General features: G+C 42.5%; 1 protein-coding gene across 1 annotated transcript in view; it reads right to left on the bottom strand.

Annotated features, from left to right (window-relative positions):
- The window catches only part of ITIH6 (inter-alpha-trypsin inhibitor heavy chain family member 6), a 71244-nt gene extending 54150 nt beyond the window's left edge, over nt 1-17094 (bottom strand). The window contains exons 1-2 of the mRNA XM_063432714.1: nt 16839-17094; nt 7911-7946 (exon numbers count right to left, since the gene is read on the bottom strand). Of these exons, the coding sequence (XP_063288784.1) occupies nt 7911-7946; nt 16839-16982 (180 nt within the window). The 5' untranslated portion in view covers nt 16983-17094. The remainder of the gene's footprint in view (nt 1-7910; nt 7947-16838) is intronic.
- Nucleotides 17095-18872: the final 1778 nt, after the last annotated feature.

Raw genomic sequence — 18872 nt, 5'->3', positions numbered from 1 at the left:
TCACTATATATTATTTATTATCCTTTAGATTTGTTCAAGATCACGTCCTGTTATACAGGTTGTATCCTCTATTCTGTACTTTGTATATTATATGTGCTATCCCACTTTTTTTTAGCTCATGTTGCTTTTTAAGCTATATTAGCTAATTTGCTTTTCTCTTGTATTTTATGCTGAGTGAGTGAGGTACACTCTTGGTGATAGCACGTTTCTACTTCTGGGGTTACGCTATAGTACATATTTCATATATTGCTTCCAGCGCTCAAATTTCCTGTGGACGTATCAGGTACGTCCGAGATCATTAGCGACCATGTTTTGTCGGATGTACCTGATACGTCCAAGGTCACTAAGGGGTTAAACTTAACAACCAGTAATGTTGCCTGATAAACATAACCTGAGCCTCAGTCAGGGTTCAATTCAGGGTTTAATTCATGGAGAAAACACAAATAATGTCTTGAGGCATTGGGTCTAGGAATAGAAGAACTCAGAAGTTATTGTCGGTGTTGGTATAGCTTCTTCGGTGACCATATTTAATACAAACGATCTGTGTATAAAGTATTATCAAATGTACAAAATGCTACAAAGACTTTTGTGCGTGATAGTGACATTTTAAATTGAAGTACATTATTAAACTGTAAAGAGAAAGAACCATTACAGAATGTGCATCACCCAGATATGAAGTAGTTAATGAAGTTCCACTATATTTGGAACGTTGACTGACTCACAATCATAAGGTAACACATACGGACCCGCTCACAGCAGTAAAACTGACAGATGTAAAAACCACTACTTCAAGATTCCAAGTTATACAGATAGACACACAGACCAACTCACAGCCACACAGTAAATCAAACTCAAAATTCTATCCCTGCATCAAAGTATATCTCCAGGTTCATAGACATATAGTAAAATGGACAGACCCACTCACAGTAATATAACACATTATAATAATTACTTTATTCTGAATTTAGCTTATGCAGCAATCTTCTTTTTCAATGATAGAAGCTAGTTATCTATTCAGCTTATTATTCGTAAACTATATTATAAAGCACCAAAAACGAAAACGAAAACTGCTTGAATTTCTGCTATTTAGAAGTTCTATAATTTTGTTTATGCAGCCCTAGTCATACCTCCAATACCTGCGACTTAACGTTTAATTAACAGAGTGGGAGATACAAACTTCTAAAGTCAACACACTGTGCACACTGTGTAAGATCTGATTGGAAATGAAATCATTTTTTTTTATGGAGGCTGTGCGAGTCACAGCAAGGGGATGTTTGGCTAGGGATGCATGAACAGAAATAAAATTGATTTAACTCCAAAATGTAAGAAAATTGAGCAGTGAGACTGCAGGGGCATGATATATACCCCAAAACTGCTTCATTAAGCTAAAGTTGTTTTGTTGATTAGAATGTCCCTTTAAGTAGATTAAAACGGAGTCGGAAATTATGCTTGAACCAACAGAATAAAGTCTAAATACTAAATAAAGTCTGTCTTTCTTTGCCGTTACGAGTGAAATCTGCTTCTTTAGGCTGCGTGAGTCTTCCCCTCCCAAGGGAGGTGTGGCTAAAGCTACATAAACAAAGTGATTTAACCCCCAGAATGGCAGAGAATTGAGCAGTGAGACTGCAGGGACATAAACTATACACCAAAACAACTTTATTCAGCTAACGTTATGTTGGTGCTTTGAGTGTCCCTTTAAGTATGTTAAAATTCAGTCAGAAAACATGTGCCTTCAAGTCTGAATAAAATCTTTCTTTTGAAAAATAACCAATCCTCCATTACATGGTTTCTCATCAAGAAAGTGGACACCCGTTCTTTGCGGAACATAAAAACACCTTAATTCATCTCTATTGTTTAAAAAACAAAAAAATTATGTAAACTTTTTTTATATAATACAACTGACGACTGCTCCCTCCCACACCTCCCCCCCCCCTCCTGCCCCACCTCCTCAAAAGTCAAACAGTTTTTACTAATTAAAAGTTTTACCAGGTTTATTTAAAAACTTTTTTTTTACAAAATTAAGTGATAGTGGAGACAAGCTTTCTTAACTCAATGACTTTTGAATAGGATTTCTGATGACACTGCCATTGTTTTCTATGGAAAAATGATCTTGGCTCCCCTCTTGGCATTATTTTCTATACATGGAAAGCCTGGACCATTATAATTGCAGCAAATTTGGCACTTGCTTTTCAGTAGAGGATTTTTGGATCCTACCATCATTTTCCCATAGGTAAATCATCTTGGATCACCTGTGTTGTAATTCTTACATAATCATTTGGGACTTTTATAATAAAATAGTAAACTATAAGTTAGTCTGAGCAATGCATTTTTAGCAGAAATTCCTTAATAAATAATCAGTGTTTTTTTTTTTCATATAAATGATAAAGTCATACTGTTCAGCATACATCGACGTGGATCTTTGTATATTTGGGTTATTGCTATACACATGAAGTTACATTTTCTCAGTTCAAAGAAAAGTTTCTATTAACGTACTATGTATTCAAGTAGAGTAGTAAAGTTATATTTTTCCGCAAAAAAACATCAAGGATTTATATATGCTGTATATTTTTATGGTAACCTCTTTTGCGGACGTGTTATTTGTCACAGTTACTAGGGCAGACCACATTTTTTATGAATCTGTTATGACCAAAGTGTCCAAACGTATGTAAACAGTAGTGATGGTGGAATTTAACCCCTTAACGACCAAACTTCTGGAATAAAAGGGAATCATGACATGTCACACATGTCATGTGTCCTTAAGGGGTTAAATGGAAATACAAAATAAAAACCGTGGACACAGAGATGGTGAAAATTGCGATCCAGTATATAATTCCAGGGGCAATTCAGGCAACTGGAATAAAAGTCTTGGGCATAATTCATGAAACCCAAAGTCACCATCGCACAGTAAAATATAGAGGTAATGGTTTGTATTAGTTATAGATGCTTCTAATAATGATCAAGAGGGTTAACGATTATTAGAAATGTGTCGAATACCAAACATTTAAATAAAAGATCATTGTAGTGTGTCATCTTAGCATTATGTCATCAGCAATCTCTAAGAGATATATTAAACATGTACCCAAGATTTGTAGCAGATGTCAGAGCGTAGTTGTACTTTTCTTAATGTGATATAATCATTGCAACTAACTGATTCAATCTGCTTTCGTTACAGTAATGAATGCTATCTGCAATTTACCTATTATGTAATATTGTTTAATCAGAGTGGCGTAATCTGTGTAAATGACTGTTTCGGCTTATAAAACTCTGTGCTGTCCCTGTAACAGTGTTACATTTATATGGACATCTTCCTGTGAAGCTACCTGCTGTATGTAACTTTACCTTCTAGCATTAGGAGATATGTAATGGGTATGGGTGGGAGCCTTCTAGGGGGGGTCGACAGTGTCTTGTCTAGGGTACGTTTTACAATCTACAATCAAATTAATAATGGCGGAAATTCTGTCTCTTCCTTATATCCCATTGTACAGCGCTACGGAATTTGTTGGCACTATATAAATAATAAAATAATAATAATAAGGGTTCCCAAAAATTAGATCCCCAGATATTGTAAAACTACAACTCCCATGTTGCTTTACATGCCTTTAGAATCCTTTAGAATGACAAAGCATTGTGGGAGCTGTAGTTCTATAACATTCGGGAATCTATCTTTTGGGCACCGCTGCCTTATAAGATATTGTATTTATTATACTAAAGGCAGTGTCAGAGTTGTGGTACGTATCACCGAGCGCATTCCTGATTATGTTTATTCTCGAGACGATTTTGGAACATTGAGGCTCTGCCATGATTGGAAGTTCTGTGTCCTGTCCCAGCAGGAAGGGACCACAGTGTTATTGAGTAAACATTCTGCCCACCTCACATTCCTGAAATGTTTCCTTCTTTAACTAGAAAGAGGAATGTTTTTTTTTTACAAGTGCTACTGTCTAACGAGTTAGAAAGGATATGCATGTGACTTGCTGAAGAAGTAAAGCTGTGTGTGCACAAGCAGAGCAGAAATTCTCAGTTAATCTAAAGATATACTAGGTTATTTAGAAATAGCGGCACATTTACGTCACAGTTCGAATCAATGAAAGTAATGTTTAACCATTAAGAGTGCAACTCTCCAAGAACCATAAAGGGACGCTCCAAGTACCATAACCACTATAGTTCAATAAGTGGTTTTGGTGCCAGGTGGAAATGGCACCCTCCCCCACTGTAACTAGTCAAACCGTTTTAGAGCAACTTGTCTTTCGCCATATGTCTGCCTGGATGCTGCTCCGTGCCTTCGAGCTTCGAGAGGACCTTCGAGCTTTCAGGGCAGCCGAGAAGAGGCAGAGCGCTTTCGGCCCTCCGATGGCTGTAGTGAAGGAGGGGAGTGACAACTTGCAAATCTTAAAACGGTTTGACTACTTACATGGGGTTATTGCCATGCCACCCCTGGCACCAAAACCACTACAGAACACTGTAGTGGTTATTGTGCTTGAAATGTTCCTTTAAATCTAGACATATTTTCTAAAAGTCAAAAACCGAGAAAACATTTTACGTTAATCAACAAAATATAAAAATCTACATATCTATGTAAAGATAATCATCACTTTTTGTATTTTTGTTCATTGTCGATGCCATTACCAATATTTATTTATAATATACAGAGGGAAAGGTCAGTCAAAACTACTAGACAAGGTAACATGTAGTTACACAGTGTTTCCAGAGTAGAGGGGGCTGTTAACATTTGTTTTAAGAAAATTATTTCTTTGGTTTCAGCTAAGCAGTTTGTTTTTGTATAGTAACGCCAACGCTTTAGGGTCAAGCTGAGTTCCCTAATGGACTATTTTCCTGCCATTAAAGAATTTAAAAGCAAATCATAAATAACTCAATGGAAGCAACAGATTTTATAACATGAATTGGTAAATTTGTGCTGTCCTACACGGGTGGTAATATTATATAGTTGCTCCTACTGTTAGGACATATCTCCCTCCCAAAATCTATGGAAACAAATCAATTTTCCATATGTTTCATTTCATTTTCTGCTACTACACTACCGGGCGGTTGCTAGTTTGTTTCTCTTCCAAATGCAGAAATCCCAGAGCGTGCACCGTGTATAAATATTTGGAAATAATATAGCTTTTTACTGCAGACCTGTGAAGTCTCACGTTCCCTGGCGGGACGCAAGATGTTCAGAAAAGTCCTCCTGATCCCCAAACAGAACGGTGTCTGTAGGATTGCTAGAAAGAGCACTTTAAGTAAATTTCTGGGAATTTCAACCCATAAGTAAGTCCTTCAGGGGCACTCAGCCAATGGGAAGCCCTGATTGGGACAGTACAGTTAGCCCACCATCTTGGTGCTTATGCGTGCAGGCGTGACATGCCCCCTTTTTCAAAGAGCCCATCGTCCCTGATGCTAATTCCTTCACAAACCTGCCCATGTATTAGGCCCATCTTCCTGAATTTGGACCTGCCACATTTGGTGCAGTAGCTGTAGATACGTATACAGAGACACAGACCCAACTTGTACCATAATCTATGCAATGACCATAGGATAATAGGATGCGTCAATGTTTCTTTAAGCCAGGGCCGGACTGGGAAAAAAATTAGGCCCGGGCATTTTTCAATCAGAGCGGCCCCCTAAGAAGGGGGCGGGGCCAGAGAGGGTGTGTTTTGTCATCACTAATGCCAATCACGCCCCCTCTCAAAGTGAGCAAGTTGGTTCAATACACAGAGCCCCGCTGAAGAGCTCTGGCATTAGAAAAAGGCCCTGTATTTGTTCTGCGCAGCGCAAGCAAATTTAATAACATGCTTGCGCTGTGTTTGCTTTTAAATTGTCTCTGGTGTCTCCACAGGTGAGATACCAGAGGACAAAAGGGCCAGGAAAGTGTATGGTGCATGTGGGATTGCGTGTGTGTAGAGTGTGGTGTGGTATTGTGTAAATAGGTCAATTTAATTTGTGTTTGTGGTGTAATATGTGTGGCTAGGGGCTGTAGAGAGTGTGTGTATAGTGGGCATAGTGTTATAGGGGATGTAGCGAGTGTGTGCATACGGGCTGTAGTGTGTGTGTATAGGTGACGTAGTGTGTGTAGGGGTTGTAGAGAGGGTGTGTTTAGAGAATGTTGTATGTGTTTGCTGACAAGGAATGTAGTGTGTGTGTAGGTGGTGCAGTGTGTGTGTGTGTAGGAGATCTAGTGTGTAAAGGACCAAGAGTGTGTATAGGAGATTCTGTTTGTGTGTGTGTGTGTGTGTGTATATATAGAGGATTAAGAGTGCATATAGGGTAAGGGATCTAGCGTGTATCTGGAGCGTAATGTGTGTAGTGGTGCAGTGTGAGGGGTGCTGTAGTGTGTGTGTGTGTGTGTGTGTGTGTGTGTGTATATATATATATATATTTGGACGTATTGTATGTGTGAGGGGCGCAGTGTGTGTGTATGTAAGAGGGGTGCTGTGTGTGAGGGTGTTTTTATCTGCTATCACATTCTAGGTTTCTAATTTTCTTTGTCTGTTAACTCACTGAGGGTTATTTTATATAATATATATATATATATATATATGTGTGTGTGTGTGTGTGAGCGAGGGTGCTGTCTGTCTGAGGGTGCTGTGTGTGAGTGAGGGTGCTGTGTGTGAGTGAAGGTGATGTGTGTGTCTGAAGGTGATTTGTGCTGTGTGTCTGAGGGTGCTGTGTGTGTCTGGGTGCGCTGTGTGTGTTTAGGTGCTGTGTGTGTGCGTCTGGGGTACTGTGTGTGTGTGTCTGGGGGTGCTGTGTGTGTGTGTCTGGGGGTGCTGTGTGTGTGTGTCTGGGTGCTGTGTGTGTCTGGGGGTGCTGTGTGTGTGTGTCTGGGGGTGCTGTGTGTGTGTGTCTGGGGGTGCTGTGTGTGTGTGTGTGTCTGGGGGTGCTGTGTGTGTGTGTCTGGGGGTGCTGTGTGTGTGTCTGGGGGTGCTGTGTGTGTGTCTGCGGGTGCTGTGTGTGTGTCTGGGGGTGCTGTGTGTGGCTGGGGGTGATGTGTGTGTGGCTGGGGGTGATGTGTGTGTGAGGGGGCTGTTAGTGTGATTTTTTTTTATTTAAATGTATTTTTTATTATTAATAATTAAAAAAAAAAAAAAGTTATATCCCCCCCCTCCCTTCTTACCTTTATCCTGGGAGGGGGGGGGGGGTCCGTTCTGCCTGGGTGGAGGAGGGGTGCCATGCTGCCATCCTTCCCTGGTGGTCCAGTGGTGAGAGTGAACTCTAGCCCCTGCCGGCTAGAGTTCACTCTCGCGAGATCTGAGCGTTGCCGTGGTAACCGCGGCAACGCTCAGACCTCGCGAGAGGACCCGGCGGAGCTGCTGGCTAGAGCTCCGCCGGTCCTCTCTCCTGCCGGAGGCCGCCTGGAAGTGTTTCTGGGCCGGTGAGGGAGATCTTTGATCTCCCTCACCGGCCCATGGAGACACACAGCAGGGCCGGCGCTCGGATAGCGCTGGCCCTGCAGCGGCCGGCCGGGGAGATCCTGAGATCTCCCCTGCCGGCCTCAGCCCCACGGCCATCGCGGCCCACCGGGCATTTGCCCGGTATGCCCGATGGCCAGTCCGGGCCTGCTTTAAGCCAAATAGTAAGAATAGAATAATAATTTTATTACGGCACTCGGAGTGACCTTTTATTAAATGCTATTGGTAATGAAACAAATACAAAGTGTCTATAAATTATTTTGATAAAACCACTGTCACAGTCTTAAAACAAACAGTAGCTATAACTATTTTTATACGCAGCAGATCCACTTTGGAATTCAGCATCTAAGTCAGGACGTTTTGTTATATCATTGGTGACTATTCTGTATCATTGTCTTCAACATCAATATCTCTTTATGGGGTTTCTTTACCACTAATATAAAAAAACAAAAACTTATGTATTAAAAAAATTACAAAATGCTGTGCTTGCAATATTCTCCTTACCTCTGTTTTGGATGCTCTGCTTTGACGCTTAAATCTCTGTAAGAGGAGGGTAAAAAAACACGTTAGAATAATTTCCTAAACAATCATGACTTAATTCATGTTAATTCACAGTCAACAAGCGGAAATTCTAAACGATTATAGCATAGCAAACCATGTTTAAAGGGACACTGTAGTCACCCGGACCATTTCATCTCATTGAAGTGGTCTGGGTGCACTGTCCGTGTTCCCTTAACCCTGCAATATGAATCATCAGATTGCAGTGTTAAGCCACTAGAGACGCTACTTCCCTTCTGACGGAGTTTCACTCCAAGAAACAATGCTTGATGTCCTCGTGTTTTGCATGAGGATGCCCAACATGTTTAAAAAAAAAAAAACAGAGGGAAACTTTGAGTTAATAGATTCCTATAGGGAAGGCCTAAAGCGCGTGCGGCACTCTCCACGCAAGCCATTAGGTTTCCCCATCCGAGGAGGAGGAGCCCAACCCTGCACCAACGGACCAGGTAAGTGTTTAAGGTTTTTTTTTTATCCCTTTACTTGGCAGTGGAGGAGTACAGAGGCAGAGGGACACAGCTTTGTATTCCTAACACTATAGTGCTCCTTTAAGAGGAGGCCCTGTAACTGTTTTATCTCTTTGAAGTGGTTATAGTGTCTAGAGTCTTCTGGCACCTTCCTTCCTTTAGCATTCTAGCCATAACCCCTTAAGGACACATGACATGTGTGACATGTCATGTTTCTCTTTTATTCCAGAAGTTTGGTCCTTCAGGGGTTAAACAGTTTTTAATGTTTAAATGCTAAAAGATAGTCCTGAGCAGCCAATCCCCTATGTGTTGCTTGGGCTTATAAGGAAGAATTAGCTTGAGCAGCAATGTGTGGCTGTGATTGGCTGAGCGTGTCCACCTATCATAGTGGTAGTGATATTAGTGGTACTACCCAACATCTATGACACGCAAGTAATACCCATACAATCAAAAGACCTCTAGTTTATTACTGAAGTGAAATCTAGTGTGAACAAGGTCAATGTCCATGTGGGAGTTTGGTCAATGGCAACACTATGAATTCCAAGATATATCTACAACTTATGGGAACTGGAAAAATATCTGAATTGGAATTATTTTCCTATTCAGATATTTTGGCTGAAAATAACTTGTTTAATTCCCAGTGATTCACAGTTTAATAAATACAGTAGATTCAAACTAAGTATAAGACACTCATCAAACTGTGGGATATTGGATTTATAATTTTGGAGATTGGATAGTCTCTCCGGGAGAGTCCTGGCTAGTGGCTTTTAATGTCGACTGGTGTTTGCAGAGTCATAGAACAGAGGACATTTGTTCTCCTTTTTACCCAACATAAACTCTGTTTCTGTGAGTAATGTCTAACAAAAACAAATCTACTCCGATACAGAGTTACACCATGTCAATCAAATTGCTTACCTGGTATCCAATCTATGCAACATGGAACTGTTAATTTAGAGCCCCAGTATTGAAGTATATATATTTTATTAACAGGCTATGCAACAGTGGAAGGGTAGTAGGTAGACAGATGGTATAATAGGGGTACAATACACATGAACATACAGCACAGCAAATTCCTGTCTGGTGGAACCTACTATCGAAAAAGGAGTTATCTGCAAATATGTTTCGGAGGAGGAGGACGTGAAGTTTGATGCCTATCTCACAACATAGGTGTGGGTGTGACATCAGCACAGGAAGGGGCAGATGTAGATTAGATAAATAAATCTTAAGATAAAACAAACTCCAGAGCCAACTCGTTAGTGGTGATAGTTTGGCTTTTTGGAGTCTCTTAACATATGGGTTCACCTAAGCAGAACTTGTCTGCAAAAAGTACATCGTCTTTGACTAGATAGCCATGCTAACCCTGAAGGTTATCAAACTATGACTTAAAGGTGGTTTTTAGACTAGTTTATATGTGAAGTATAAATCGGATAATAGATTAATCTGTAAACATAATATTTGAGTTTCGGGCTTAAGTTGAGATTTAAAGGAATCTACATCAGTTAAGACTCGTAGAGTAAGAACCTCAATATTCAAGGGGGTAAACTTGAGGGGGCGAGAGAGACAAAACTTTGTGAATGAATTACTTTTGTATTCAATGTTTGACATGTCTATCCCCTTCACATCATGGTTTCAATGAAAAAGAATAATCTGAAGGTTCACTGAATATGGAACATATTAGGGTGCATTATTTGTGTGCGCCATTCTGGGTGGGAGAAGGCCACCCTGTGGAGTTGAAGCAGAAAGAAATTAGGCCAGAAAAGAAAATAAGGCGAAATACACCATGAACTATCCAAATATATACTGTCAATTAATAGTGTTATAGTAGTATTAAATAATACTAACTGCAGCTTTCCTCCAGAGAATGAAGCCATCTTGATAGGGTTAAATTAGAGATGGAAGACAAGATTTTAAGATTAGACGGGAGAGGGGAATCTATGAAGAAAAGGTTTGACTATTGAGAAAAATGTGGGGGTACAATATCTCAGACTTTTTGTAACATAAGCCTGAACTGCCATTTGGACCAGCAACTTTGAAATTAATAAGCAGGGTTGTCCTGCTGGTTCCTGAGTGGATATTGCTGCATCCAACACTCGATACCTCCCAAGTCTCCCTATTTAGGAGGGACAGTTCCTATTTTGGGTCCAAGTCCCTCTATCACTTTTTTCTATGCTAATGTCCCTCTTTTCTAGGAGCTCCATATTGTTGGTGTGTCTGAGTGTATAACAGAGCTCCACAGCAATAATACTACCAATGATGTGTCTTTAAATTACAATAAACATGTTTAGAAATAAGTCTGTGTAAATAAGATACATTGTTCTCGTTCTCAATTACATTTTAGTTGCAAAAATGATCAGTCACCAAAAAATTCTCAGAACAGTCCCTCCCTTGGCCACACCCCACTCACATCCCTGAAATTACAGTGTGCCTTTTTGTCCATTTGAAATGTATGTTAGGTACGCACAGTCGACAGTATCCCTGTGTTTGGTGAAGGTATTACTGGTCTTCACTTCTATCAAGAAATTCTTCTCAGACTTTGTTCAATCCGATTCAAGCCCAATGAGCTCTTCTTTTCATTGCGGCCTACATGTGGACAGAGACTTCTGGATCATATGTCTAAATTTTGGATGGTGCCCAACCACACTGCCAGTCCAGCACTGAGTGATTCTGAAAGCTACCAGTAGCCACTAAACAACAGAAAATCAGTCTTGGCACCTGGAGACACAGGTAACCTACATACAAACATGTGCTTAACTGAGAGTGGCACCACAAGGTGACAAACTGAAAAATGCTGCTGCCAGGCCCTTCACCCCTTTGCCAAACTCTACATTGGCTTCCTGTACCCCTCGGGATCCAACTCAAACTGCTAACATTTACTTACAAAAACTTCAACAACTCCAGCTCTCACTATATCTCCTCTTTACTCAACAAATCTTCTCGGTATCTTTGGTCTGTGAATGACCTTTTTGTAACGTCTTCTCGTTACCGCCAACTTCTCATCTGCAGGATTTCTTAAAGGCTGCCCCTTGTCTTTGGAGAAGTCACTTGAAAAACACCTCTTTAGGAAAACTTACCATCTTCCCGGGTCATGCTCCTCTCGTTATAATTGCCCTCCATGGTACCTTCGCCTCCATATACCAGTTCACTCTACCTCCTTCCATTATTCGGTTCTTCTACAAACCACTTTGACTAGCTTATTTTGACTGAGGCATCTAATCCATCAGTCCCTCCTCCCCTCTGACATGCTTTTACTCCTCTCGTTTGTCTATACCCAGGGCCGGTGCAAAGATTTTTGGCTACACAGGCGAAGGTGAATTTTGCCGCCCCCCCCCCCCCCCCCCCCCCCAGGGACAGGGGGACAGGGGCTGTAGTTGAGAGTTAGGGGCTGTAATTGAGTAATTAGGGGCTGTAGTAGGGAATTGGGGCTGTAGTAGGGGGTTAGGGACTGAAGTAGGTTGATGGCTGCAAGTGGGAACAGGGGCTGTAGTGTGGGGGATATGGGCAGCAATTGGGGGAGAGGGGCTGTAGTGGGGGTAAGGACTGTAGTAAGGGAATAGGGGCTGTACAAGGGAGTGGAAGGGATGTGAAGTAAGGGAGTTAGGGGCTGTAGAAGGGAGTATAGGGGCTGTGGTGGGAGCAAATGGGCAATGTGGTTGGAAACGGGCAGTAGAGGGGGACACAGGGGCAGAATGGTGTGGGCACAGGCTGTAACGAGGGACACTGTGGCAATAAAGCAGTGTCACAGGAACAGTATGGTGGGGGTAAATGGGAAGTAGAGAGGGGGATGGGGGGAACAGGGGCTGTATAGGGGGTAGGGGAAGTAGAGGGGGGAGACAGAGGCAGTAGAGGCGTGTGAAAGGGGGGCAGTGGCAGGGGGCAGGGTCTGTAGAGGGAAATAGAGGAGGCACAGGGGATAAAGAGGGGGTCACAGAAGCAATAGAGGACGACATGGGCAGTATAGTGGGGACAGGGGCTGTAGAGGGGGGGCATGGGCTGTATAGGGGGCGCATGGGCAGTATGGTGGGGTAGAGGCTTTAGAGGGAAATAGAGGGGCTGTAGACAGGGCAGGGGCTGTAGATGGAAATAGAGGGACTGTAGAGGGGCAGTATGGTGGGGCAGGGGTTATGGAGGGAAATAGAGGTGCTGTAGAGTGGCACATGGGGCAGTAGAGGAGGACAGGGTCAGTATGGTGGGGCAGGGGCTATAGAGGTGCTGTAGAGGGACACATGGGGCAGTATGGTGGGGGCAGGCGCTATAGAGGAACGTAGAGGGGGCATGGGCAGAATGGTGGGGGTAGGGGCTATAGAGGGAAGTAGAAGTGCTGTAGAGGGGCACATGGGGCAGTATGGTGGGGACAGAGGCTATAGAGGGGCTGTTAAGGGGCAGGGGTAGTATGGTGGGGCAGGGGTAGTATGGTGGGGGCAGGGGTAGTATGGTAGGGGCAGTGTAGTGTATAGTGGGGGCAGGGGTAGTATGGTGGAGCAGGGGTAGTATGGTGGGGGTAGTATGGTGGGGGCAGGGGTAGTATGGTGGGGGCAGGGGTAGTATGGTGGGGGCGCAGTATGGTGGGGCAGGGGCAGTATGGTGGGGGCAGGGGCAGTATGGTGGGGGCAGGGGCAGTATGGTGGGGGCAGGGGCAGTATGGTGGGGGCAGGGGCAGTATGGTGGGGGCAGTATAGTGTATAGTGGGGGCAGGGGTAGTATGGTGGGGGCAGGGGCAGTATGGTTAGGGCAGTATGGTGGGGGCAGGGGTAGTATGGTGGGGCAGGGGCTATAGAGGGGGCAGGGGTAGTATGGTGGGGCAGGGGCTATAGAGGGGGCAGGGGTAGTATGGTGGGGCAGGGGCTATAGAGGGGGCAGGGGCAGTATAGTGGGGCAGGGGCTATAGAGGGGGCAGGGGCAGTATAGTGGGGGAAGACGCATAGAGGGGCTGTAGAGGGGGCAGGGGCAGTATGGTGGGGCAGGGGCTATAGAGGGAAATAGAAGTGCTGTAGAGGGGGCAGGGGCAGTATGGTGGGGGCAGGGGCAGTATGGTGGGGGCAGGGGCAGTATGGTGGGGGCAGGGGGAGTATGGTGGGGGCAGGGGCAGTATGGTGGGGGCAGGGGCAGTATGGTGGGGGCAGGGGCAGTATGGTGGGGGCAGGGGCAGTATGGTGGGGGCAGGGGCAGTATGGTGGGGACAGGGGCAGTATGGTGGGGACAGGGGCAGTATGGTAGGGGCAGTATGGTGGGGGCAGTGGCAGTATGGTAGGGGCAGGGGCAGTATGGTGGGGGCAGGGGCAGTATAGTGTATAGTGGGGGCAGGGGTAGTATAGTGGGGGCAGGGGTAGTATGGTGGGGCAGGGGTAGTATGGTGGGGGCAGGGGGTAGTATGGTAGGGGCAGGGGGTAGTATGGTAGGGGCAGGGGGTAGTATGGTAGGGGCAGTATAGTGTATAGTGGAGGCAGGGGTGGTATGGTGGGGCAGGGGTAGTATGGTGGGGGCAGGGGTAGTATGGTAGGGGCAGTATAGTGTATAGTGGAGGCAGGGGTGGTATGGTGGGGTGGGGGCAGTATGGTGGGGGCAGTATAGTGTATAGTGGGGGCAGGGGTAGTATAGTGGGGGCAGGGGTAGTATAGTGGGGGCAGTAGAGAGGGGCTGCAAAAACAAAAAACAAAAAAACTTTTGATTTAAAAAAATAAAATAAAAGTAAACATACTAAAAGTTATTCCCCTTCCCCTCCCCCTCCCAGGGGCTTACCTTATCCCTGGTGGTCGGCTGGGACAGGCTGGAGCTGCTGCAGATAGAGTCAGGACCGCTGGGGAGTCTGGAAGCAGTAGAAGTCCCGCCCCCTTCTGACATCATCAGAGGAGGACGGCTGACTTCACTGCCAGGCTCCTGTGTGCTGGCTGCAGGGAGAGAGGTGAGATTAAAAATCCGAGTCTCCAGCCAGAGGCAGGGGATTCGGATTTTTGCGCCCCCCTCCTCTGGCGCCCTTAGGCGGCCGCCTGTGCCGCCTTATGGACGCGCCGGCCCTGTCTATACCCTTTCCTTAAAGATTGCAAGCTTATTTGAGCAGATCTATCCGCATTCTAGTAATTGCAAAGGGCTGTGGAACATGTTGGCGCTATATACATAGTAATCATAAACATGCTTTCAAATAACTCTCACTTTGGTGACAAAAGTGGGTAAACCCACCTCCACGTGTATTTTGGATAGTCATTGCCTCCTTCCACCCCCTTGGCCAGTGGAGGTTCATAAGTGAGTAAAGTTATCATGATCCGAAACACAGCAGGACCTACTAGGGACTATTTAATGTTGTCATAGTTGCGGATAATGAGTATCATCTACCAATGATTTCCACACGATTCATAGCTGGAACAGAGAATTGTTGGACATCACATCAGTTGGATGTCATGCCAGTAGCTCCTCACATACTTACATTGTAATCTAGGTTGAAATGGCTATCAAGTTATTAAGTTGTTGGAGATAAGAAGGTCTAACTTAAACACACTGCGCTGTAAGACCTGATTGAAAAATATTCTTTTTCTTTCTTTTTTTTTTTTTTTTTTTTCATAAAGGCTATGTGAGACACAGCCTGGGGAAGTGTGGCTGGGGCTGTATAAACAAAGCGATTTACCTAATTAAAGGACAGAGAATTGAGCAGTGAGACTGCAGTGGCGTGATCTTTACAACTAAACAGTTTAATTAAGCTAAAATTGTTTTACTGCTTGGAGTGTCCCTTTAATACCCTTGTGAAGTACTAGGATCACCAGCATTTTTTCCAGTACTGGAGGATTGAGCTCCAGGTTGGAAGTTCTGTGGGACTCATGCCAGTATGGGAAGGGAGATTAACTTACATACGAACTGTCAGTCATGATTTTGTTTTTTCGCTCTAGTAAGCGTGGTTCAAGAATTTACTTGTGCCATGGGAAAAAAAAGCGAGAACACATTTTTATAACTTCTTTCTAAGTATCTTTAAATAATGTAGGTTATCGTCACGAAGACTACAATTAGATAATTCTCCAGTTTTCAACACAACAATCAACAAACTCCAAAATGAAAAAAATAGTGCATTATTGAAGAATAAATATTGTCTTCTCTAACACAACATTGACTTGTGCTAACACTTACAAGGTCAAATTAACATGTCGTATAAAAGAATTATAGACTTTCGCTTGTGTTTTTCAATTACAGCTTGTGATGGCAGATAAGAATCGATTCCCCGATCTGGTCTGAGCAGAATGGAATCCAAGGCTGATTTTGTTTATTTATTTTTTAGGCTTGCCTTGTGCAGGTCCGAAGCGTTCCGCTTTACTTTACTATATATGCTAGACATCTATTTTTTTTATTTTTTTTGCTTATATTTCCCCAGATACTATTTTCTTCTCGTACACATTTGTTTCCAAGATGGGACATCGTATGGCAACAATTAACTGATAAACAGATTATAATTTATAGGCTCATTAGTTGACTAGTTGTTTTTCAGATATATATTAAATCCAAATCCCTAAAACTCTTATGTTCAGGAGTTCCAAGCAAGTTATTTCATGGGATCAGTGATTTCCATGTAAACAGTCGTCTCGTGATATTATCTGGGAAACCTTCACAAAATACTTTTCAAATACCCTGGAGATAAAACAGTAAAATGGGCCGTAATTGCACAAGTTTCCACCAGTACTGTTGCCATAAACATTAAGGGAAAAAACTTTTTTTTTTTTTAATTATTTTTAAGAAACTGATTGCAGTTTCTGTCATGCTAGATATTTTACAGGGAGCATAGTCCATCTGTACTAAATATATAATATATACCATAAGAACTCCAGGGGACATATTAACTAAACTTGGAATTTGGGCATAATGAAATTCGAAAAGTAAAAGCTTGACTAAAATAACCAAACTGTGACTATAAATCAGCTGCAGATTTTTTTTTTTTTCAAACCTGTCTTTTATCCCAAATTTTTAATTTCACTCTGATACAATTCAGAGTTTAGTCAATAAACCCCTATATCACAACACAGCTTTGCATTTGTTTTTTAAACCAGAATACGTTGTTTATTATCTCTTCTTGGTATATTTGAATCTTCATGTACACTGCAAGTTAAGTGTGCAATAAATCACATTTTGTGTACACGCAGAAGGTAAATATTCCGTCAGTTACTTTCGATTAATGTAATCCTGCTTGAACCTAGTTAAATCTCCCTTTACCATCCGTGTTTAATGACATAAAGAAAAATGTCTCATTATAAAAAATAGAAAAAAGCAAATTAGAACATTATTCAGGGTTGTTTTGGATCGGATATTGCTATAAGCAAATTTTTCATAGAATTTCAAAAATGTACAAACATATTTCATTCTGTATGCAAGAGAAGAAGGCATATACTGTTTCCAAGAAGGACTTCTTAGATACATTTAATATGTATTAGGGGCTCACCTGTTGGTATAGACTTTCTGATCTTGTCCATCCTATAAGGGTCAGGTGTACGAGGATAACCGTAAGAAAAAGTGCGCAGCAACGACTTGACAACATCCCCATTCTTGGCATGACAAAACTGTTCTGAAAATATCGAAGGAGCATCTTAAGGAAGGCTCTGGGGTTTAAACTCTCTTCGTTCGGGTGGACTTTCCTTTGCACTTTTAAACCTTGTGGATTTTTTCTTTTGGGTGTTAAGGTCTATAAAAGATGCATTCATTCCTTTACAAGTCATGATTGTCCAGATGAGTTAGACTCGGGACGTTTAATTGGAGGCAGGCCAGGTTTCTTCCAAACCTCCCCCCCCGTCTCTAAATGAAACCAAAATATTTTGAAGCACTGCCCAGTTTCTGAAGTATGTCAATAGCTCTTCAAATTAAGTCAAATGTAGTGGAAATCATCAAAGAAACAGGCAGTTTTTTGCAAATTTTCCCGTTAGGTCTAATGTGGCATTAGCCTGCGTGCCATTAATCGACTACTGGCTACCAACCTCTTAAAGAAATGACCTGCCCAATAGATCAGTATGACAAAATGCATGTAGGATAACATTTTATTTTGTGAATAATTGTTTGAAGAAGTACAGTGTACTGATTATAGGAAAACACGTTCCTTTCTTATTGTTACTTTGAAATGACTTTTATTTTCTGACGTTTATATAATTTTATGCAATATTTGGGCATCGTCTGCTTCTCTTAGACCTCTTTGTAAGATTGCTTAACCCCTTAAGGACACATGACATGTGTGACACGTCATGATCCCCTTTTATTCCAGAAGTTTGGTCCTTAAGGGGTTAATGCAAGAATTGTGGAAGCATTTCTGCCACTAGTGGGATTTTTGTTTGTAGATCTAAATAACTGACTTAAATTTAGCTATTGGTTTTGCTATTTATTTTTTAGAAAACATGCACTCTTTTCTAGGCGCAGCGTTAATATTAGATTGACCCCTGGGGTGCCATGCACACGGTGCATGCAAACATGTGGGACTATTAAGGGAATATCTGAGTATGTGTTCATACTGTCATTATGCGTGCCAGAAGTATCACTTCCCTACGAGGATGTGAAGGTGAAGTGTGTTTTTACTTAACTCCACTGCTTTTACACCCTGGTAAATGCTGCAATAGCATTACATAGTGTGGCTGACAAGTAACTGAAAATTTTGCTTTAAAAGGGATACACCAGGAACTATAACAACTGAGTTGGAGTGATGTTGTTGTGGTGCAAGGAGGACCTTGGGTGCTGCTCAGCTTAAAGGGTTAAATCATTATCAGACAGTTTAACCCCCAAAGTGCTGGATACAGTGTTAATCATTCTTCCCAACAAAAATCCACCAGATTCCAAGGCTTGAAAAAGGAAACCTCGGAGAGAGGCGCCACTGCTAAGCTGTGAGCGTCAGTAGCTCGCCTTTCATATAATATATTGAGAAATGTATGTATTTTTCTCAAGCCATTTTGTGAATGTGGAGCTGCTGATGTTTGTGAGCAGAACCGTTTCAACGCTTTAAGGTTACAATGTTCATCAATGGTTTAACCGCTTGGGAACCTCCTTGCACCGTAACAAGTTCACTCAAATTAAGTTGTTCTAATGCACAAATTAGATCAAATGCTATACATGATCAGCCTCAACATTAAAACCACTGACAGGTGAAGTGAATAGCATTGATTATATTGTTACAATGGCACCTGTCAAAGGCTGGGATATATTAGGCAACAAGTGAACAGCCAGCTCTTGAATTTCATGTGTTGGAAGCGGTAAAAATGGCTAAGCAAAAGATCTGAGTAATTTTGACAAAGGCCATATAGTGATGGCTAGATGACTGGGTCAGAGAATCACCAAAATGACAAGTTTTGTGGGATGTTGTACTAACTATGGTATGCAGTGGTTAATACCTACCAAAAGTGGTGCAAGGAAGAACAACCAGCGATTTGGCATCGGGTTATGGGCACCCAAATCTCACTAATAAATATTGGGCAAAGGCTAGCCCATCTTGTGGAATCAC

This window comes from Pelobates fuscus, chromosome 9 (assembly GCF_036172605.1).
Source record: "Pelobates fuscus isolate aPelFus1 chromosome 9, aPelFus1.pri, whole genome shotgun sequence".
NCBI classification, from domain to species: domain Eukaryota; kingdom Metazoa; phylum Chordata; class Amphibia; order Anura; family Pelobatidae; genus Pelobates; species Pelobates fuscus.
This window is presented reverse-complemented; position numbering and strand designations above follow the sequence as displayed.